This window comes from Ipomoea nil, unplaced genomic scaffold, assembly GCF_001879475.1.
Source record: "Ipomoea nil cultivar Tokyo-kokei standard unplaced genomic scaffold, Asagao_1.1 scaffold3087, whole genome shotgun sequence".
In the NCBI taxonomy this organism is placed as follows: domain Eukaryota; kingdom Viridiplantae; phylum Streptophyta; class Magnoliopsida; order Solanales; family Convolvulaceae; genus Ipomoea; species Ipomoea nil.
Genome location: NW_017619515.1, coordinates 1,470,502 through 1,494,219, shown reverse-complemented (window position 1 = coordinate 1,494,219; position 23,718 = coordinate 1,470,502). Strand labels below are relative to the sequence as shown.

The following is a 23,718-nucleotide window of genomic DNA, read 5'->3' as shown; positions in this document are numbered from 1 at the left end:
TTCCACGATTCACTTACCTGTTCTCAACACTGCAATAAACATCATTTGTGTTGGACCAACATAATTCCGATTTGAATAATTCTTTTGTTTAAATCAAGATCCCATATTACAAGGAGAGTTAGAGATCCTAATTCTGTGCCTTGATCCTACTCACCTATATAGAGGCATTTAGGATTTGTAATGATGAACAAGCATAAAAAAACATCAACCATCTGCTATAATATTCCTTCTGTTCTTTTCTTTCCGTCCCGTGTCTACTATAATAGTTGTTGCAATATCAATTTAAACACACCTCTGTTCTGCAACTTTATACTTCAATTTTCTACAAACTGGTATCAGAAGCTTCAGTTGTTCTTGAATAAATAATAAAGTAATAAGAAGAAGCTTTCCATAGCAGACAACTTGGAAAACTTTCTCCACATAACCATAATGAATAGCAAAGACAATACAGGAATAAAATTCTTATTTATATGAAATATAATTTGAACAAGATTCACCATATCTGCACAAGAAATGATGAGGGTAGTTAAAGATCACATTCCATTTTCTTCACAAGAATTTTGCAATTTACATACCTCAGAAAGTGACTAAACTATTGAACCAAACAAAAATTCATTTTTTTTAGTCAAAACCCTTTTGGACCAGACTCCTTCAAATCCACAGGTTGCTCAGCCATGGAGAGGCAATACTTAGCAATTTCTCTGAACTTTGGCACACTCCTCAGGTCGACCTTAGTACCATCTTTGAGAGTGATGACAATGTCACCCCACTCCCCGATGAACCTAGGCACGACCTGAACATCCTTGATGACTTTGTACGAGAAATCGCTTCTGTCCTGCCCAGTCAGGCCGGAGATCACGGTGACCCGCAGATTGGTGAATCTGTAGCGGAGAAAGAAGGCTCTGAAAACTGCGGCGAGAGTGAGCGGCAGCCAGAGAAGAGTGAAACCCAGAAGGAGGTTGGCTACGAGGTCGCCGTAGTGGGCTCCGCCGTCGAAAAAGACGGTTTCTTGGGAGGATTTGGCGGTGGCGGCGGCGGCGGCGGATGGCTTGGAGGAGACGTGGAGTCTGGTGATAGGTCTGGTGGATTTTGAGGCGTGGGAAGTGAATGGCGGGTTGGGAATTGCGCAGAGATAACGGTGGTGGTTGTGGGAGCTGATGGTGGTGGCGGCCGGAGAGAGGAGTCGAGAGGCAGAGGTGGTGGCGGCCATGGCCGGTTTATCCGTTAGGAAACACAGTTGGGTGACTGAAAGAGTTTTGATTATGAGGTTTTTTTTTTTTTTTTTTTTTTTTTTTTTTTTTTTTTTTTGTGACTAGTAAGAGTCCACGTGGCACGTTGTGAGCTGTTTCTTTTGTGGAATTTTAAGGGAATTGATTGCCCCCAATTTTTGGCCATTTAAGATTATTCTTCTCCACTTATTTGCTTTTATTTATGAATTTCAATTGCATTTTATAATCATTCAATTATTATCAAAGTTACACAGTTGCTTTATAAGCAAGGACCAAATTATGCTTCAAACTAAATACTTGTCATAATCGAAAAACTAAAGTGCTACTTTCCCATATATAATTATGCTTCAAATTTGCATCTTTATTGTTTGTGTGAAAAAATATCCACGGATTGATCAAATTTGAGAGCTACCAAATAGGAAGTCACAAGTTCGAACCTCAATAAGAACATACTACACTGTAATAGAGTCAATTGTACTCAAATATTGCCCATTTATGTTACATGTTATTTACTAGTTTTTTTTTTGTTCTAAGTCAATACATTTATTGATGTGTGCACCGAATATCTTAGTTGATTTCTAGGTAACAGATCGCTAGAGCTTCACCTTCTTGTGGGCACCAAACACTGGTCCACCACAATTTTGTCAGGCTAGGGTGTGAAGAGACAAGAGGTTTCAGCTTTTGTGGACAAATACATTTACTGATAAGAAAAACTCACCATCTTCTTCTTTTTTCTTTTTTTCTTTTTCTATTTTATCCGTTTGGAATGCAAGAAAATGACTTTAGGAAAATGAGTCCTTTTTCGAAAAACATTTTCCTTTCCGATGTTTGGCTGCAACAACATAAAATTGTCTGTGTGTTTGGTTCATTTTCCAGAAAATTAGCAGGAAAATAAACAAAATTGTATACTTCACCATTTTAATTGTTATAATGCAAAGAGAGATTTAACTTATCTGGCTTCTGTGCGGAGAAGAAAGCTACGTGCGAAGAAAAGCTACGGTTTCTGGCCTCTGTGCAAAGAAGAGAAGCGGAAAATGACTTCCCCTCAAAATGACCCAATTTTCCATTGACCAAGCTTCATTTTCCATTGACTTTACTATTTTACTCCTTGCCAAACACTAGAAACCCGGAACATGATTTGCAGAAATCATTTTCCGGGTTTCCAAACACACAAGAAAAGTAGAGAATGCATATATTTGTATATTTTTCTATTTTGAAACTGGAAAATGGGAGAAAGAAAAACTGTAGAATTGAAGTAAACAGAAGTATAGTGATAGTATGCATTGTGAAAGATGATACAAGTATAGTCTATAGACATAGTGTGGGCAGACCAAAGAGTTTGCCCTTTTACAACAGATCATCTATATCTACTAATGGATCACATACAAAGAATTGTAAAGAGCACCTAGCTAATATCCTGTCACTACATGTATTTCATTATATGAATTGTAATGTAATTATATATTCTACACCTCGAACGTCGTTCCCTTGCCAAAATTGTGAGAAAAAAAAATGAATTGATTGTGGGAGTGCACGGACCATTATGGATTGCAAGCTTTCTTGGTTCATCGGTTATCAAAAATGAAGGCCGGTTGATCTAAACGCGTTTCTCGAGAGAGTAGGCAGTTTGAGTGTAGCAATGACACCAGCCCCAAGTGCGAATATAGAGGCCAGGGCAAACGCGGGTATGTTCCCTCCGCCAAATAAGGCGTCCCATGGACCCGCACCAAGTGAGATAACCATCTAGCGAGAATGGTGGATATTGTCATTGCATAGAGCAAATAGAGTACGGGTGTGTTTAGAAGAGAAACAGATGATTGATTAACCTACCTGTGGTACAACGATGGCGAGGTTGAGAACTCCTATGGCCAAACCTGCCCATGAATCGAATTTCAAGAATCATAAAATTGCCTCATTATCTAGCAGAGATTATAAAATCTCAAATGCATAACAAAATACCTTGTCCACCGCCAGCATCAGCAGTCAAATCTGCCGTAACGGAGAAAGGGACACTGTAAGTGATCTGGCATGAAATAAAGTTGGGTCAGTTAGAACATGTTCTTCTGTAAAAGACGGAATGAACACGGGCAGTATAAGAACTTACAGCAAGGGGAATGCCGAGAAGAGCAAAAACAATCAACGAGGCAACTTTAGTTGATTCACTCGCCCCAATAACATGTTGAACTCCCTGTGACGATTCATTAAGAGAAACATAGCTAATAACAGTAGTCCCTGCCATGCACATAAGCACCATAAAATTGCTCACAGCCCAAACCAGTCTAGCACCAATCATCTGGCACAACGGATCAATAAAGAAAGAGGTTACGCCAAGAACAACCTGTTCAAAACAAAGTCACCAACATTATTCAGGATTTTATAAAAAAAAATTATTCAAAAAAAAACAAACAGCGAAAAGGATGTTCCATGGTTTAGATGATGGTCAATTTTGAGTTCTTACAGAATTCAATAGCAAACCAAATGCACCTTCTCTGACACCTTGATTATAAGCTTTTACTTCAGAAGCATCTCCATTCGGGTTCCCGTGATAGACTTCTCTTCCCATCCAATCAGTGTCAAAAAGAAAAAAGGGAAACCAAGACAACTGGATACAACAGTCGTGGACAGCATATTAGTAAAGAGGGGAGGGGACTAAGAAGATCAAAGCCATGAAACATTATTATTAGGGAAAGTTACACTTTTCGTCCCTAAGTTATAGGGTAATTGTAGAATTCGTCCCTAAGTGTTGGCCATACTCACTTTTCGTCCCTAAGTTATCATTGACGTTGTACTTTTTGTCCCTTTACTAATAAAACATTAGGGACGAAATTTGCAATTTTACTATAACTCAGGGACAAAAAGTGCAACGCCAATGATAACTCAAGGACAAAAAGTGAGTATGACCAACACTCAGGGACGAATTTTACAATTACCCTATAACTTAGGGACGAAAAGTGCATTTTTTCCTTATTATTATTAATAACAAAGTTCCTGCAAGTCTGACTTGCATAATCAAAATGAACTCTTAACAGGTAACTAATCATGGCCAAGCACTTACCCAAGTCAATGCCATGACAATAAGAACTGAATGCATTGCTGGAGGCAAATGTCTTAAGCTAGTCAATAGATTAACCAAAACTGCAGCAGGACTATCATTAAAGCTATTGGCTTGGTCAGGACTATCATTAAAGCTATCGGCTTGGTCAGGACTATCAGTAAAGCTATCGGCTTTGTTAGGACTATCATTAAAGCTATCGGCTCGGTCATTCACTCCCTCTCGGTCTTCATGTATTGGATTATTATCCATATAACCATTCTCAGATTTGTTGTCAGATACAAAGTTGATGGGCTCCATATCATCTTTAGCTTGTGCAAGTTCAAAATCAGTATTAGGAGGACGGTCCAAGAGAGGAGAAGAATCTGCTAACTGGCGAGATTGATTGGGAGTCAGTGGGACTTCCTTTGCAAAGTGGAGAGTGACTAGTGTACACAGAGTCAGAAAAACCTGTAAGAAATGCAGAAACTTCTTTCAGGGCATAAAATAAAAAACATATATATGTGGAAAGACCGAAAGAGCTGAACGCACAACAGCAGCAAGTATATTTGATTGAAGTGCTACAGAGTATTTTACAAGAAAAATCAACAAACTTTGAAGTTGAAAACAAGATAGGCGGGGGTGCCTTGTCCCAAGAAAATAAATGCTCTCACATAAAAATCCTCAACTACAGGAATTATAAGGAATACATTTTTTGCTCTAGACTCTCTAAAGCAACATACTCACCACAGCAATTAAAAATGCTGCCTTGAGATTCCCACATGGCGCACAACAAGCTCTGCTCATCAGAAAAGGAAACCATCTATCCAGAGACCAAGTTCCAAGAAAAAAAAATATTAGGGTTTAGTATCTTGTGAAAAGCTAATAAATAGAAACAAATAATTTGTTTGAAGAATTTAATATGAAAAGGAGTTTGTGTCATGTATAACAGTGGAATACATAAAAATCACTGTGATTGCTTAGAAGCAAAAGCTGTTAACCTGTGCCAATTTCCACTGGCACCAGCAGAAAATCCTAGAATGTTTCCAACAGCCATCCAGGAGCAAAACACAGCATTCGCAGTATTTCTTTGTTCAGGACCTGTCATCAAAGTGAAGATATTCATAATGGAAAATTCGTATAGGAGAGAATTTCACCCTTCCTCTTCTTATAGCAGTAGTATTACCTGATAAATCAGCCAAAAGAGCTCGAGCTGGGCCCTGTGAATTATTATAAAAGTTTATTTTATTATATTTCTCTTAACAATATCCAATAGCTCCAAACATTTACTAAAAATAAAAACTTTTTTGCACTAACCTGTACAGTATTGTTTGCAAGATCCAACAGCCAGAATCCAACAATGAACACAGAAGCAGCCCTTATGCGAGTACCTTTAAAAGTGCTGTATTTTTGCAATCTGGTTACGAATTTCATATCTAAAATTAGGAAAATTAGAAACTTACACAAACAGGAAGCATTAAGAACCTGCAGTTCTCTTTCGTGTCACCTAAAATGTATCCTATGTCTGCAGAAAATCCAATTATTATCACCTATATTAAAATATCAAGTTAGCTTGTATGGATGTTACAAGTAAATGCAATCATCTAAAGATAAACACAAGTACTTAATGCTCACAGAAATGGAGATCATGAGAGATCCAATAAATATAAATGGTCGTCTTCTACCGTATTTGGAAGAGCATTTATCACTCCATATTCCAACACATGGTTGTACCTGAAAGAAAGAGACAAATGTTGTTCAGAACTTGCTTAAACTTTAACAAAGACAATGAGAAGATTGCTAACAACTTTCATTCTTTGTAAAAACTCATAAGTTCCAAAAATGTCCGAGTTCAAAATCGTTACATAAATTTAAGATATTAATCAAAAGTGAAAATCACCATGTCAGAAATTCGTAAATCCACAGAGTTTTGCCTTCCTAGTAAAATTTTGCATTGGCTTAAAACAACAACCTGACCACTTTTATATTTAACCACATCATTTGCCACTTATCATGGAAAATCTCTCTCTTCAACTAAAGTTCAGCAAGATTAACTTAAACAATGATAACACCAAGATGGTACTTATGATAGTTGAAAAGTAACGAATCAAAACCTACCACAAGACCTGTAATCGGACCGCATAGCCAAATAAATGAAGAAAAAGCGTGTGGTATTCCAAGAGTCTGCACCAAACAGTGACGTCAGAGTTGAGCAAACTTAAGAATGGAAAGTACAAACATGCATATGAAACTTGAACTAGCTAATGGGAAATCCAGAAAGGAAATGATCATTAAAATGATTTCCTAATTTTATGCACCTAACTGCAAAATGCTTTGATTCAGGGTGGCACAGTTAGCATACGTAATCCCGGATCCATAAAGAATACTGCTATTTTCAAGGAAATCAAAAGCTTTTTATGGTCCTTAAAATCTCCATTTTTCTCAGGAGCATTACAAAATATCACGAAGCAATATATACACACTAAAGTAGAAGAGCAACTAGGCATCTAGGCATGCATCAACTCCATACTAGATTATTTGCAACTTTTTTCTGAAATTTAATTTCCTTTTGATTCCGACTATAATTCAAATAGATTATATTGTCTGCTCAAGTTGAAAATCCGTAAAGTCTTCATCTGCATTCAAAATTTAGCATCAAATCTCGCATCGAAACACTAACTCAGCTAACGCAGATCCAAACAATACTTCAAACTCTTCACACAACTAAACAATGCACATCGCCAAACACGCAAAGAGGAATACCTGAATATAAGGAGTGAGGAGAGAGAGTTGCAATGCCCAGCCAAACTGGACGCCGGCGGCGACCGTACAACTGAGGATCAAGGTGAGCAGGCTGATCTGAACAGGCGACTGATGGTGACTAGAATCCGTGGAGTCGCCATTGGAAACCCTATGAGGTGAAAACGCCGAATCGGCCTGTGACCGACGCTGATGAAGCTCCTCCGCCCCTGCCAACTCCACCTCCTGCTTTAAATTCAAGTACGGCACCTTGATTGACACCACCTCCATCATCTTCGCCTCCTTCCCACCTCCCCTTCCACTGATCCACTCAATTCACGCCCAATTTTTTCACATCCAAATGTCCAAAGCTCTAAATCATCTGAATGCCGACGAGTGATTTTGACTCGTGCAAATCTAAATTGAATCCGATTCAAACGAATTGATTGATTATCCAAATGGGTGCAATTAAGAGAGAAGAGATGAAGATTCACAGATCAAAATTTGGGCGCGCTTTTGTGTGATTCTCCCTGTCGGGTTTCTTGAGGGTATTCCTTCAGATACAGCGCATCGCCATTGACGCATGAATGAAGTAAATTATCGGGCAATATTAAAGTCAAGAATGACTCCTGATTGTAACATTAGGTAATTTAGGTTCCACGAGAATTCTGTTATCTTTCATTTTGTCGGTTGGTGGGTGAAGTTTGGGAACAATAACTCACTCATATTCATATATATATATATATATATATATATATATATATATATATATATGTGTGTGTGGGGATATATGTTTATATGCATATATAGATTTACAGAGCGTTTGGTTGGAGGGGAGAATTATGTGGGAAAGGAATTGTAATTCCATGGGAGTTGAATTACTGGGAATAAAGTGAGAATTTAAATTCCAGTGTTTGGTTGGCAGGAATAGATTTACTGGGAATTTCAATTCCAATGTTTGGTATACATGGGAATTGAAAGGGAATAAGTAGTATAAAGTCAAAAATGTCCATTATTGTTGTTAGACCATCTCCAAAGGCAGCGCCATTGCGCCAAAACACCAAAAAAAATGCTCCAACCCAGCGCCATTTCACCAAAATTTTGGCGCACTGTGAACAGTGCACCAAAGCGCTATATTTTTTTTTTTTTCATTTTAACCCCTCTTGTTTGTTTAATTCCATTTGTGTTTTGTTTTTGGTTTTAATATATTTGTTTATTTTGTTAAATTGTCAACTATAAATTTTATATTATTTAAAATGAATTATATCATTTGAAAGATCTCATCAAGACGATTAAAATAAGTCTAATATTGAACATAGATTAATTAAAAATGAAAACACATAAAACTTAATTATAACAAAATTAAAGGAAATTACATACTTAATTTAAAGCTAACACATAAAACTTAATTAAAACTACTTTAAACATACTTAATTTAAAACAAACACATAGAACTTAATTAAAACTACTTTAAACATACTTAATTCAATAATCTCCTAGGCCAGCATCATTTCCTCCCAAATGATTAAAATATTGAGTAAACTGACTGCTTGATTCTTCTCCTCCAAGTGGTTGACGAGCTCTCTTTGCATGAATTTGTAATTGTGTATTTTTAAGCCAATCACGCCTTATTGGATCTGTGATGGAATCAACATCTATGCTCATGATTCTGTTATCTTCCTGTTCCGCCAACTGCAGTTGCTTTGCTTCATTTTGAAATTTTATCGTTTCATTTTGAGCTTTTATCATTTGAAGCTCATAATTTTTTTGGAGTTGAGTTTGACTTTGTTCGAACATTTGTGCGATCTTTTCATTATGTTCTGTGACTTTGGCAAAATAATCATGACATTCTGCAAATGCTTGCTTCTTCTTTTTTTCCTTGTTACGCCCGGTAGGACGTTCATTGTTCAAGCCCTGACTTTCGAAATCATCGTCTAAGTTAAGGCAAAACGATGATGAACCTATTGACTTATCGCCTTGTGACTCTGCACCTTCAATGTCAGAACTTCGCTTTCGACTTGCAACACTTGGTTCTCTACCCGAAAGACTTTGAAATTTCTCCAAGTCTTTAACAATAGGCCATACATGATCAAATTTAAAACCATTTTTAAATTTGGCATCTTGTTCCATTAGTGCTTTTGCCCTATTAATCTGTTATAAACCACAATTAAAGTAAGTAAATAATACAAACATTCAAAGTATTCACAATTTATATATAAACACAAAATACTCACAATGTCTGTTTCTGAAGCTCCACTCGGATTCAAGTTCTCAACCTGTACAATACATCCTCTGAATTTGGCGACAGCTTTCATTATAGTTTGCATCCGGGACGTAATTGACCTCAATGATCGAGTGCTTCCAACATTTGCTGGTAGCGCTTCATGATAAGCATTCATAATACGAGTCCAAAATACGTCCCCAGCTTGATGATGACCCGTAGCTTTATCTTGGCAAATATTAACATACACATGACAAAGGAGTTTATCTTCCTCAATAGAGTATGAACTAGTTCGAAGAGAATTCAAAGAGCCATGAGTTATATGAATAGAGAATTCAAAGAGTTGTAGTTTCTGATTTGGTGGTGTACTATTATATAGAGTGAAAGCAAAAATCAATTAATGGCTAAGATGGTTGTGATATAATCCTACAGTTGAAAATAATTGCTTTTGGGATTTGGGAAAGATATCATGTCAGATCTTGGATTGTGTGTTGGAAGTATATGAATACCAATTAATGGCTAAGATGGTTGTGATATAATCCTACGATTGAAAACAATTGCTTTTGGGATTTGAAAAAGATATCATGTCAGATCTTGGATTGTGTGTTGGAAGTATATGAATACCAATTAATGGCTAAGATGGTTGTGATATAATCCTACGGTTGAAAACAATTACTTTTGGGATTTGGGAAAGATATCATGTCAGATCTTGGATTGTGTGTTGGAAGTATATGAATACCAATTAATGGCTAAGATGGTTGTGATATAATCCTACGGTTGAAAGCAATTGCTTTTGGGATTTGGGAAAGATATCATATCAGATATATAAATACATGGCATACACACTTATCTTTCACCATAGCAATCCTGAGATATGAATCCCTCACACCCCTTTTCATCATCACCCCAACACCCATCTTCATCCTCGCAAGAGGATGACGATGATCTCATTGCTACAATACAATCACAACAACAAGCACTACTAAGTACGTATGCTAACAACAATGCTGCCATGGCTTACTGTTTGGAGATTATGTCTACTCAAGCCATCAACCCAAGTCATGGCGGTTCAATTTCTGGGCATAGAGTGATTCACCGTGACCGTGAAGATGGTGATCGAAGATTACATGCTGATTATTTTTCAGAAAATCCAAAATATAATGAGGCAATATTTCGTAGACGATTTCGAATGAGTCGAAATTTGTTCTTACGAATTGCCAATGCTGTTGCAGAGCACGACAATTACTTTGTGCAACGGAGAGATACAATCGGTAGACTAGGCTTGTCTACTTTACAAAAAGTAACAGCAGCATTTCGAATTTTGACATATGGAGTAGCAGCAGATGCAATCGATGAATACATTCAAATTGGAGAATCAACAGCAATTGAAAGTTTGAAGAGATTTTGCAGAGCGGTCGTAGAGGTCTTTGGACAACGCTATCTAAGAGCGCCAGATGCTAATGATGTTGCAAGGTTGCTTGAAATTGGTGAGAGGCGTGGCTTTCCAGGGATGCTTGGGAGTTTAGACTGCATGCATTGGACTTGGAAAAACTGTCCAACAGCTTGGGCCGGACAATATGCTGGGCGTAGTCGAGAACCAACTATTGTTCTCGAGGCCGTAGCTGATTATGATTTGTGGATTTGGCATGCACATTTTGGTTTGCCGGGGTCGAATAATGATATTAATGTGTTGGAGGCATCACATTTGTTTGCAAACATTGCAAATGGTACGGCACCTCTTGCTCATTATGTTATTCAAGGGAAAGTGTACGATACAGGATATTATTTAGCTGATGGGATATATCCGAAATGGTCAACCCTGGTGCAAACTATTCATCAGCCCCTAGGACCAAAGAAAAAGTTATTTGCAATGATGCAAGAAGCATGTAGAAAGGATGTAGAACGTGCATTTGGGGTCCTTCAATCAAGATTTGCAATAGTCAAGGGACCAGTACGTTTTTGGGATAAACATGTATTGCATGATATAATGACATCATGCATCATAATGCATAATATGATAATTGAAGATGAACGTGATGAGCAAGTCGATATACAAAGTTGGAGAGAAGCACCGGCTCCTGAGGTTGATATATGTAGAGATGAAAGAATTGTCTTTGAAGAGTTTCTTGCTCGACATAGGCAAATCAAAAATAAAGAAGCGCATTATGCGCTTCGTGATGCATTGATCGAGCATATGTGGGAACATTATGGTAATTCTAATAATTAAATGTAGTGGGTGTTATTTATTATTGTGGAATAAAATAATATTTGCATTATAATTATATTGTATCATATAAACATAAAATTAAAGATAAATTGTATATTATTAAAATAAAATTATATCATTTCAAAGATCTTATCAAGAAGACGATTAAAATAAAATTAATATTAAATATAATTTAATTAAAAATAAAATATATAATATAATTAAAGTCTAATTTATTAAATTACAACTATTAGTTTTGTTAAAAGAATAAAAGTATAAATATAAACTTTATGAGGGGTGTAGGAATAAAATTTGGTGCAGAATTTGGTGTAATGGGTTGGAGATGAAAAAAATTTGGTGTAAGAATATGCTGGGAATATTCCTTTTTGGTGTAAAATTTGGTGCAGAATTTGGTGCAATGGTTGGAGATGGTAGACATTAATTTTAAGTTAAAAAAGGAAGGGGTAATGTTGACTCATCACTATCTTTTTTTCCCAGGAATTAAAATACTAGGGGGGGACATGGGATTTTAATTCCATGAAAATGGGGGAATTGCAATTCCCTCCAACCAAACTACGGAATTTAATGGCCTTTGGAATTAGGTGGGAATTAAGTGGGAAGGGAATTTAAAATCCCTCCAACCAAACGTCCTGTTAAATGTTACTAACTCGGCTCATTTTATGTGTTTGGTTCGGTTAACGAAGTTTGACTGAAGTTATTTTTAATCTAATTGTTCATAATTTTAAGTTTAATATTAGTATGCAATATTTATATATTTAGAAACTACACTAAAAGTACTATTAAACACAAAAAATAAACAAAGAAGAAAGAGTTAATTTAACCAATGAATAGTAAGTCGGACAGGTAAAATGGGGCAGAAGGAGTATATAAAAAGTATATATTTATGTTTAAATTATTAATAGTTTGAGTAGTTTAGTTGATTAGATTCCAAATTCAAAGGTAAAAATTAAAAAATGTATAGGCATAAGTTCAAATCTCATTAACAATATTTTTTTTATATTCACTTATTTATTTTATCTCTTTTATTCTTTTCCAAGATAAATTAAATATTTTAGTCTACTCTTATGAATCATTTAATTAACAAATTAAATGTTTTTTTAATCTACTTTTTATGAATCATTTAATTAATGTAGTATACAAGTTTATATTATACTTCATTTGTATTTGAATTAATTTAGAAAAGTTTAAAGTTGATCTAACTAAAAAAAATTAAAATTTAAAAGTATTTATGAATATAGTGTTATTTAAAATTATTTTATTTAATTGATTATGTTTCATATTTTGTCATAAATATTTTCACATTTTCACCACACTCAAGTATATTTTTGGTTTCGACTCTAACTATAGGGTAATTTATCAAAAACATTCTATTGTAATTTATAATATATTTTGTAATTTAACCTTATTATGCTTGTTTGATATTTTCTAATTGACATTTCTAACGTCGTTTAAACTTCGCTCCCACTCAAATAATTTTCTGGCTCTGTCCCTGTTTACGAGAGAGTTTGTAACCGCTAACCAAATGTGTGTTATAAGCGGAACTTTTCTTGTGATCCTATTCGGTAAAAACTACAAAAGGTAAAGTGGTAAACCAACACACGTTGTCTATAATTGACCGACCCATCCAAAAGGTCCAATAGGCAGTCAAATTTGGAATCTTGTTGTTAACAAACCAATTAACTGTCCAATCAACTCTACTTGGGTAGTTTCCAATAATATAAAATTATAAATCAAGTTATCTGACAGTTGACTTAAAACTACAAATTTTTAAACTCGACTCGAACGAATTAATAGGCTCTATTCAATCACAAGACGTAATAATATAGTTTGTGGTATATCAATACGGGATGCCGGGACGGGATGGGATGGAGTTGAGGTGGCACTGTCAACAGGAAGAAGACGCGGGATCCGAATAGTGTAGTTGCTTACGGCGTAAAAGAGATCCGTGGCTTTTTGAAAAGTAAGCCTGACGCCACCGACGAGGCTAGAGCGGATTGCTTTTATTAATCGTCTAATTATATTTTCAATAAGGTTGAGCGCAAGGTGATTAGAGAATATGTTGACCAAGAGTAATTGGACAGTTTTGGTTTATTACAGCAATAAGTTAGTACAAGTAGTGAATATTTTCTTTTTATACCGTAGACACTTAAATTTTGATAAATATTGATTATTTATTAATATTAGTATATTTGAATATATTTAAAATATTTTGGATAATATTGATATTATCTAATTTGTTAATTAGATAATATCAAAAGAGTTTGAGCTTATCAAAATTCTCTTATCCTACAATTATAAATATGAGCTTTCATTTCTATGTAATCACACAAATTTTAGGAAAAAATCATAGAAAGATCAAGTTTATTCAGAGATCACAATAAAAATGTGATCCTGAAAGAAAAAGCCCCTCCTCCAATCCAATAATGCCTATTGATCCAAACTTCCATTGAAGATCAAGCCAGAGGCCCTTCAAGAAGAACAAGTTATATATACAAGCCCTTCTTTGAAGATCAAGCCACTTGAAACCCGGAAGCCCTTCAATGGTGGAGTGTTCAAGGCATCCAATTTAATTGAAGAATCAGAGGACATCCAGAAACTTGTACCTACACCCCAGGGCCGTATTTTAAGTTTTGGTGGCCCTGTTCTAGTAAATAAATGTGGCCCTACCAAAATCATAATTTTTAAAACTAATACATGCAAGTTTCGAACCTTTGACCTCCAAGTTAAAATACAATAAATACACATTCTTACCATCTCTTCATGAAACCTTTAAAGTTTAATTGAAAACTTTTTAATTTTTATTTTTAAACTAGCTAGGTAAAAATTAAATATTGAACCTCTAAAATTTGGGGCCCCTCTAAAATTGGGGGCCCTGTGCGGTAGCCCAGCTTGCACAGCCTAAAATCCGGCCCTGCTACACCCCATTGATATTTGACATGTAACCTGAATTTTGAATATTACAATATTTTATTCAATTTTCTTTGTTCACAAATACTATTGACTTTACTACAATTAGGGATATCAATCGGGTCAGCCTGTTTAATTTCGGACTAGTTCTATCGGGTTATCGGGTCAATTGGTTATTTTATTATTTTATTTTCGAATTTGGTTTGGCCCTAACCCTAAACTTTGGGTTGTCGGACTAATTGGGTGGGATGAATCGTCTGAACTAAACTTGGAAACTGAAAGCGAGTACCCATATTTAGATGGCAAATTATATCGTTCACCGCGGTGCATAATCGATTATGCACCGCGCATCAAAACGACGTCGTTTTATTTAATGAAAAGAAATGGAATCCGTTTCGCGTCGTTCCGCACCGTTCCGCAAAAAATAACTCTGTTCTTCTATTTCATTTTGTATACACTACAGTTTCAGTTCAACACAACTACAGTTTCATTTCGATATAACTACAATGTCATTCAATATTTATACACTCAAATATGTGAAAATGTTATTTAATTTTATTTTATATACACTATAGTTTCATTAAAACACAACTACATGTTCATTTTGATATAATTACAGCTTCATTGTACAATATACACTCAAATATGTGAAATGTTATTCAGTTTCATTTTATATATACTGCAGTTTCATTTCACCACAATTACAGTATCATTTTGATATAACTACAGTTTCAATTGATAATATAAAAATAATTCGTGAGGCAGTGTCAGTTTAGATACACTGTAGTGTCACTCCATTAACATTAACACCGCGTCGTTTCTTTACTTAAAGAAACGGCGCCGTTTTGATGCGCGGTGCATAATCATTATGCACTGCGGTCCACGATATAACGACTGTATTTAGAGCTATAAAAACAGGCTTAATTTGCCGAGTTGAGCTCGTTTAGCCTTTGTTTAGGCATGTTGAGTTGTATATTTCTCTGATCCGATCCAAATAGATCATCCCGTTTAGCCCCTAAGGGGTACCCTGATCCGATCCAAATAGATCATCCCGTTTAGCCCCTAATGGGTACCCGTGTTATACAGGTTGGTCTCATGACTTATATAACCTGCGGGCACACCCGTATAACCCGCCACCCCTCGACATACCTCCATTGTAAATTTATTTAAATATTTATTAGTTTAAATGTGTTTGCAATTTTGCATTAGAATTTAAAAATAATGTTAATAGTAAGAATTGAACTCTTAATTTCTCCTTTATTCTTAACATAGCAAGATCAATTGGTATCTATGCATATGCTATCTATCTTTTTACCATTGAAAATTCTTTCATTTCTCCATTTCCAGATCCACCAGGAGGCCACAGCAAATAGGATACCCTGATCGTGCTACTGGATCCCCTTAGACAAGCCCCGAACCCCCATATCAAACCATTCTATAAATGGTTTGTCCCGTGTGGATCTTAGCATGCCTGGTAGTCGACATTCTCAGATTGCATTGGCTTCAGGGCAACTTCGAAGAATGTGCTCCGTGGATTCAGGGGTACAGTGGCAGAGATCACAAGCGTTGCAATTGGTAAAGCCTCGTCTCCATCTGTTCATATTGATCATAAGTCTATCTTGTCTTGCGAGCCAGAGGAATGTTTGGATGCGACTGGGGATTTTTGGCTTCCATAGATTGTTCCAGGCTTGCTTGTCCATTGATGTAGGGGCATCTGCAATCAGGGAGTATGCATAGCTAACTGAGAATTTGCCCACGCTATCCGGGCCCCAACACACCAAATCTTTTGCGTCTTCATCACTCAGCAATGTGATCGCTGCAATCCTGTCTTTTATGTCCGGGGGATGAGATTCTCGAACTTGGCCCAAGCCCACCCGTTGTCTTTATCTTAGTAATGAGCAACTCGAGCATACAACGTACTCCTACCATTTTTAACAATCTTTCTGGATCCTTTGAGTAGGAACGACTTTGTCTTGAGAATACCTTTCCAAGCATTTGACATGCTTGTTTTCGGTTGCCAGGAGGAGGGGTCCTTGGTGTTGACTGTGTACTTGAGCTTCATTATTTCTGACCATTGACTGTGCTCATTTGATTGAAGCAACCAACCGAGTTTGGTTAACTGAGCTAAGTTCATATTTCCCAGACTTCGGATTCCTAGACCTCCATTGCCTTTGTCTTGAGTAACCTTTTCCCAGGAGACTAAGTTACACTTTGACTCACCATCTTTGCTTCCCCATAGGAAGTTCCGAATCGTCTTCTCGATTTGATTGACCACACCTATAGGTAGTAGGGTTGTCTGCATGAGGAAATTTTGGTTTATTTGACCACTATTAATTGTTTGACTTGGTTAAAAAATCAATATAAGTGTTTGGTTAATTAGCTTTTTGTAATTCTAAAATGCTAAAATTTAAAAAACTGTTCAAAGCAACTTTTTCAATTAACTTTTTCAGAAAATAAATTATTCTAAACAGTTATCCGCTAACAACTAATTTACCAAACAATTTTTCACAATCAGCTAATGTTATCAACTAGTTATACCCACTAATTAACTCAATCAGCTAACAGCTAACATCTATTTACCCAACAAGGCAAATATGACATTTCACCTCATCTTTCTCAATTCACACTCCAACTCTACGATCTAATGTACGGATATCCTTCTTTATACGATTGGTCCATAGGATTTTCATCCATCAACGTTATCTACAATATATTTTCTTAGAAAATCTAGTGTCAAATATGTTGTGATTCTCCCATGAGAAAGTTGTTGGTAGTTCGTCCAAAGCCCACCCTTATTGGGCCTAGGCCCACGTTATGCTGCCCAATAAATGAATATAGACAAATTATGGCAAATTATGCTGTGCATCCGTATGCACCATGCATGGTGCATACGGATGCAAAAACAACGTCGTTTTAATAAAACGCGCATCTCCCCTTAAAAAAAAAAAATCAGGTTCAATTCCCAGCAACAACATATGAACTAAAATTCCATAATCGATGAACTATAATTCCATAATCTAATCTATGAACTAAAAATTCCAGAATGAATGAACTAAAATTTCATAATCTATAAACTAAAATTTCAGAATCGATGAACTACAATTCCATAATCGATGAACTATAATTCCATAATCAATGAACTATAATTCCATAATTTATGAACTAAAATTCCAGAATGAATGAACAATATAATGTTGTTGCTGGGAATCGAACCTGAATTTTTTGTAAAGGGGAGACGCGTGTTTTTTAATAAAACGACGTCGTTTTGGCATCCGTATGCACCATGCATGGTGCATACGGATGCACAGCATAACGATTGACAAATTATACTATGAACCGTGGCCCACATTGCAAAGTTGCAATTGTTATGCTTTGAATTCGTGTCCACCTTGTAAGGTGGACACAGTTCTATGTTCATAATTACTGAATTATATGTTCATAATTATAAAGTTATATATTCATAAATTTTGAATTTTATATTCATAATTATTGAACTCTATATTCACAATTACAGAATTCTATGTTCATAATTACTGAACTAAATGTTCATAATTATAAAACTCTATGTTCATAATTTTTTAACTCTATATTCATAATTACTGAACTCTATGTTCATAATTACTTAACTATATGTTCATAATTACTGAACTCTATGTTCATAATTTTTGAATTTCATATTTACAATTATTGAACTTTATATTCACAATTACAGAACTCTATGTTCAAAATTACTGAACTCTATGTTCATAATTTTTGAACTTCATATTCACAATTATTGAACTCTATATTCACAATTACAGAATTCTGTGTTCATAATTATAGAACTCTATGTTCATAACTCTATGTTCATAATTTTTGAACTCTATATTCACAATTATAATAGTTTTAGAACCGTGTCCACCTTGCAAGGTGGTCACGATTCCACAACATAATTTGACCTTATTTTTAGTATGCTGAACACTTTAAATATACTATAGCTTTATTTTTAGATAGTATCCTAAATTAAACCCGCAACACACTAAAAATTAACATTCAAAAAATAAATATTTAGTACACTACAAAAAATTAAAAATAAACTTTCAATATATTAAAAAGGAACATTTAGATTAGTGGTCCACCTTTCAATGTGGACCATACTCCACAATATAACTATTTCACTAACCTAAATGTTTATCTTTAGTATACTACATGTTTAGATTTCATATATTACAAGTTTATTTTAAGTGTATTAATTAAAATGGAGCGTTTAATACACTAGAAATGAACTTGTATCAGTGATCCACGGTATAATTTGTCATAGATTATAGAGTATGATTTTCAATAAAATTTAAATTAAGATAGCTCATATTCATATTTCATAGCTAACTCATAAATTACAATAATTGACAAATTCAATTAATCATATTAAAGTGTGCTCCAATTTGCATTGCACGAGCAAATACATACCTTGCTTAATTAAGTGCAAATATATACTTCAAACAAACACCTTTAACAAAACATAAGCTTATACCATATATTATTATATTATTATATGTTAAATATTATATGAAATGTGGTTTTTTTTTTTTTAATCTAACTACAACTTTCATCCACCAGTCAATACTAATCTTGTTCATCATGCTAGGTAGGACCTCAAAGCGTGGCAAAGTACTCCCTCAATGATTTTAACGTAGTTGCATTCCACGTACCCTGCATATGGGTGCTCGGAACATAATTAACTTGTTATTAAGCTACATCTTTTTCTGCAATGAATGTAAGTTTTGAAATTTATTATCGTGTTTGTCATAAGTATATGTGTGTGTATAAACAAATTAATAGTCAAATTCTTTTATATATTTATAAGACTTTGCTTAGTGTATACTAAATTATTTGGGTGATAAAAAAAGGTGTAATCATTATTCAAAGGTGCAGTGTATGCGTGCATCAGGTAAATCTCATTCTTATATAATAATTGACAAATTATACAAAAAAATAAATTATATTAAGAAAATTTTGTGCCACGAACTCCAACCCGAATACCAAATTATTCAAAATAAGGAGTGTATAAAAGTGAAGTAGGGTCTGAATAAGTCACATGCAGATATGATCCAGACTTGGATAGATTTCTTATGTTCTGTGCCTCCAATGGAACCATCTGACCCACCATTTTGTGGTCCTCCATGTTACTTTCCAACTCAATTGTTACATCATCTATCCAATTTCAAACCAAATAAAATTGTAAAAATAAAAAATAAAATTAATAACGATTAAATTGTGTCGTCGTATATATAATGCTACTAGCTATATTAAAATGTAGTATCTGTTCATATAACGCCTCCTCTGAGACTCAAACTCACAACCTTCCAACTAAAAGTCCAACCCAGGTATCATTAAACCACATAGTCTTAGTAATTGTATCATATATATTTCAACTAAAAGTATATATAGATTAGTAAAAAAAAATTATGATGTTGAATGGTAAAAAATGCTATTTCATTTTATTTTAAATAAGATGTGTAGGCGGGAGATGAGATAGTCACATCTTCATTAGTATGAATTTTTTGGTGGGTTTTTCAAATACATATAAGAGAGAGAAGGAAAGATCGAAGAGAAAAAAAGGAGGAAAAAAACATAAATTGACAAAAAAAAAAAAAAAAAACTGCCATAACGTGCCCAGCGAGCGTGTGTAGTGCACGCGCCCTGCTGGGCGCATCCATCCCTTAAATGCAAATTCTTTCAGTCTGCTTTGTTTTCTTCTCCCATTCAATAAACCCACAAAGTTTTAGTTTTACAAGAGAAAACTCCACCAAAAAATTTCATCTCTTAGCAAAAACCCTCTTTGGGATACTCTTAGAAGGTTCAACTAATACATGTTTTAAGATTACAAAATAGAATTGAAAGGCAACATTATATCTTATGCCATGTGTCAATGTTTTGGAGTTTGTCAAAAATGTACTACGTTGAGCAATGGAAACAGACAAGACAAAACATTATACAAAAAGGGAAATTAATTAAAAGAAGCTGATAATGTTGTGATATATTATTATATTAAAAACTGGAAATGAAGTACATTAAGTAGGTAGCTAGCTAGCTTACCTGAAGTCTGAACATAAAAACACAGTTAATAATAATAATAATAACAATAATAGTAGTAGCAGTAGTTCGGGTCAGGACCTTTTTCAAGTCAAATTTTATGACCATAACCCATATCAATCCCGGGTTAATTAGTTTCACAAGATAGTAGTGAAAATACCGGATATCATAATAAGTAAAAAAAATTAATAGTTATTACATAAGTAAGCTTCTAATAATGGCGGCTTGGGCACTATCACCATCAGTGGATTCCAAAAGCTGGGATAACCTATCGCTCAAGTCATCAACTTCTCTGTGCAAGCTTCTTATGTAGTTGCATGTCTCCTGCAACACCTTCGAGGCAGAAACCTGTTGAAACCATACGTACAAATATTTTCAATCACATTATTATTTTGTTTATCGAAACCACGAAACATATACAAAGAAAATTATGTATCACTATCGTCATTTTTTGTTAGTATATAGCTAACAAAGAATATGAAATGTAACTCACATGCATAGAATATCTTGAATGGGGTCGGATAGAGTATAAGCAAGATAAGATGTTGTTACTCGACCAAATGCATAATGTGAAACGTAACTTACAATTCGAGTTCAGGTCTATGACCTAAAAATGATACTCGAAATAATTTATATCTCAAAAGATCTGCCCCGAATAGGGTCACACTAAATCTCAACAGAATAACAATCTAAAATGGAATCTGACCAAAACTCGACTAGATTCACTCCGCATGTTGTAGCGCAAGTTGCGCGGTTAAAAGGAATTGTGCACCGCAAGATATGCAATAAATGAGGGGTGTGCGGATTTGTATTATTGTGGGCAAGAGGCCGGAATGAGAATGTGACCCTTGCCCGGAACTTATCTTCAAATGGGGAAACCAAGTCCACATATACCTATACTCACAAATGCAAGAAGAGAAGAATGAAATTCCGAAATAAATCAATGATATTGTGATCAAGTGAAACGAAATGATTCTCTAAAATGAGAAGTTATGGATTCAATGGGACAGTATTGATTCTTTGTGGTTCAATAAGTTGAGAGATTATTGACTCTTTGTGCTTTAATAAATTGAGAAAATATATAAATGAACAGATACTACATTATAACAGTGTAATAACCAAAAATGTAACAAAAGACAAGAACGTTGTTATAAAACAAAAAAAGGGTACGGTTGATGAAATTAAGGAACCTTGTCGGAACGTCTGCCACGGATTTCAGGGATGAGGCGTTGCAGCTTGGAGACGAGGTCGGCAATCTGGTCGTCGGAAATCCTGGAACTTTCCGCCGGCTGTCGGGAACGTGACCTCCGGCTAGACATTGCAGCGAGGAAAGGGTAACTTGTCGGACAAGGAAGTGAGCTGAGGAAAACACAACCTGAGACGACAGAAAGATAAGGGTGTGTGTGTGTGTGTGTGTGTGTCAGAGAATATTGAAGGAAAGGGGAAACGGGGTGGGGGATTTAAAGGAGTGTGGGAGGGAGGACTTGAAGTGTTGTGTTGTGGGACAGGTTAAGGACAGGGAGACGAGGTAGCCATGAAAGAGTGGGAAGTTATGTTTGTGGGAGGGACAGGGAAGGAGCTGTGTTGGAGGTGGGGAAGACAAGTGCATGGGAGGAGAAGCCTTAGTTTGGTTATTTAAATAGAGATACTATACAACTAACTTTCTATCTCTATCTCTATCTATTTTCGTATCTTCTACTCCAGTATCGGGCTGTATTGTCATGTCAAAAAAGAAAATAATAAATAGAACAATTTAAGAACACTACTACAAATGAGCAGATACTACAATGTAATAGAAAAAAAAAAAAAAAAAAAGGTCTGTGTAAGCCTCACACGCCGGTAGAGCTTCTCTTTTTCCTTTTCTCTTTCCTGACTGGCCCCACAAAAAATTAACCTTGGAGGAGCACCTCAACTCTTCTCTCTCATCCTTCTTTCTCCTCCATATAAGCTATGTTGTCCTCAAAAATTATGAAAAAACATTAATGTAGATGCTCTAAGTTATTGTCATGTGGGAGCGACTTATTGGCCTAGCCTTCTTAATTTGAGTCGGGGGGGGGGGGGGTGGGGGGTAAATATGCATATGACATAGTATTTAATAATGATAATAATTTCTCCTTAATTCTTCACGGGAACATATCCCAATCACTATTACAGTGGAGACTAGGATGAGAGCGGGGAGTAGGACGAGTTTGCCAATACAATGAAATTGTCACATTGTGTTTTCATATAAAAAATAAGAAAAACAATTAAGGATAAAAAAAAGTTATCAATTTTTTTTTTTTTTTGGGTACAAAATGTAAAAATGTTTTCAATATTTAGATCTGTGAAAAAAAAAAATTAAAGGGTTATATATATGTTGTATATATACATATAATGGTGCTATTAGAATAAAAGAAAACATGTTTTAAACATTCATCACATGCCTATTAGCAATATGTAAAAGGTTTTACACATATTAATTAGTCAAAGGTTAACATGTGTGATTAAATAAATATGTAACATGAAAAAGTATAATTAGTAAAATAATGACCTAATGCAAATTTCTTTGAACTTAACTAAAGGGTTGAGGTTCACATGTTGAGAATATTTTTATGTTAACACTAATGACAAAATATTTACCATCCTTAAAGTCCTATCAAACAAGCATGATAATGTATAAACTATCATCGCAAATAGTTATATATACCAATTACCAACACATTTTCTATATATTTATATTTTATCATCATTAGCTTTTATATAATTTATATGTTAGATCAAATAGGTGAAAATAAAGAAAATTAAGTAGGAAGAAAAGACAACAATTTTTTTTTTTTGTTTTTTGTTTGTGACGGAGCTCGGGAACTCGCAGTAATTCCCTCTATGTACTAGGTAAATCTCGTTTTTGTGTAATAGGTTGCAAATGTCATAGGAGAGGTAAATCGCACTAGGAAGACTCATGTGATGGGCTTGATCTGACCAAGAAATTGTTGACAATAATCAAACTCGTGACCTTTAAATATACATGAGAATCATGTTTTATAACCTACTAACTGGTCACCCTTTTCGGGGTTAGTCGCAATCATTTAATTCGTGTATATTAAACCTGCAATGTTGGAAGATCGACTCTCGTAATGGCGCAACATGTTAAAGAATTCTAAGCGAAGTTTTTATTTATTTAAGTAAAAATTAAACTATACTAGCGTGATTCAAATTGATTATCTCATGGTAATGGAAATAACAATCAAAGTCATAAGTATTTTTTTTTTAAAAAAAAATTATTTAAAAAAAAAAAAAAACACCTAGACAAGAA

The 23,718-nt window shown here is 34.9% G+C and overlaps 4 protein-coding genes across 4 annotated transcripts; 1 reads left to right on the top strand and 3 right to left on the bottom strand.

Moving 5' to 3' along the window:
• Window positions 1-434: 434 nt before the first annotated feature.
• LOC109166077 lies at window positions 435-1,265 on the bottom strand. The gene has a single exon (XM_019314965.1). The coding sequence runs from the start codon at window positions 1,208-1,210 to the stop codon at window positions 626-628; it is 585 nt and encodes a 194-aa protein (XP_019170510.1). The 5' UTR covers window positions 1,211-1,265; the 3' UTR covers window positions 435-625.
• A 1,214-nt stretch (window positions 1,266-2,479) lies between these two features.
• LOC109166385 (sucrose transport protein SUC3) lies at window positions 2,480-7,639 on the bottom strand. Its single transcript, XM_019315365.1, has 14 exons — window positions 7,024-7,639; window positions 6,379-6,444; window positions 5,896-5,994; window positions 5,746-5,810; window positions 5,578-5,662; window positions 5,447-5,480; window positions 5,262-5,361; window positions 5,008-5,083; window positions 4,285-4,731; window positions 3,688-3,831; window positions 3,334-3,567; window positions 3,189-3,252; window positions 3,060-3,103; window positions 2,480-2,972 (listed from the first exon to the last, which is right to left on the bottom strand). Exons 1-14 carry the CDS (start codon window positions 7,291-7,293, stop codon window positions 2,805-2,807), a joined length of 1,896 nt encoding a protein of 631 aa, XP_019170910.1. The 5' UTR covers window positions 7,294-7,639; the 3' UTR covers window positions 2,480-2,804.
• Window positions 7,640-10,094: 2,455 nt separating this feature from the next.
• Window positions 10,095-11,447, top strand: LOC109166111 (putative nuclease HARBI1). The gene has a single exon (XM_019315001.1). The coding sequence runs from the start codon at window positions 10,095-10,097 to the stop codon at window positions 11,445-11,447; it is 1,353 nt and encodes a 450-aa protein (XP_019170546.1).
• An 8,897-nt stretch (window positions 11,448-20,344) lies between these two features.
• LOC109166173 (transcription factor PRE6) lies at window positions 20,345-22,055 on the bottom strand. Its single transcript, XM_019315071.1, has 2 exons — window positions 21,617-22,055; window positions 20,345-20,774 (listed from the first exon to the last, which is right to left on the bottom strand). Exons 1-2 carry the CDS (start codon window positions 21,743-21,745, stop codon window positions 20,622-20,624), a joined length of 282 nt encoding a protein of 93 aa, XP_019170616.1. The 5' UTR covers window positions 21,746-22,055; the 3' UTR covers window positions 20,345-20,621.
• Between the last annotated feature and the right edge of the window lie 1,663 nt (window positions 22,056-23,718).

What these genes read in the sequence shown, in the direction of transcription:
- LOC109166077 (XM_019314965.1), bottom strand. Translation starts at nt 1,210, where the DNA reads ATGGCCGCCACCACCTCTGCCTCTCGACTCCTCTCTCCGGCCGCCACC.
- LOC109166385 (XM_019315365.1), bottom strand. Translation starts at nt 7,293, where the DNA reads ATGATGGAGGTGGTGTCAATCAAGGTGCCGTACTTGAATTTAAAGCAG. An exon ending in TCCTCACTCCTTATATTCAG is followed by an intron (nt 6,445 to 7,023) that starts GTATTCCTCTTT and finishes TGTTTGGTGCAG; the next exon opens with ACTCTTGGAATACCACACGC. An exon ending in TGATGCTGGCGGTGGACAAG is followed by an intron (nt 3,104 to 3,188) that starts GTATTTTGTTAT and finishes ATTCATGGGCAG; the next exon opens with GTTTGGCCATAGGAGTTCTC.
- LOC109166111 (XM_019315001.1), top strand. Translation starts at nt 10,095, where the DNA reads ATGAATCCCTCACACCCCTTTTCATCATCACCCCAACACCCATCTTCA.
- LOC109166173 (XM_019315071.1), bottom strand. Translation starts at nt 21,745, where the DNA reads ATGTCTAGCCGGAGGTCACGTTCCCGACAGCCGGCGGAAAGTTCCAGG. An exon ending in GTGGCAGACGTTCCGACAAG is followed by an intron (nt 20,775 to 21,616) that starts GTTCCTTAATTT and finishes TGGTTTCAACAG; the next exon opens with GTTTCTGCCTCGAAGGTGTT.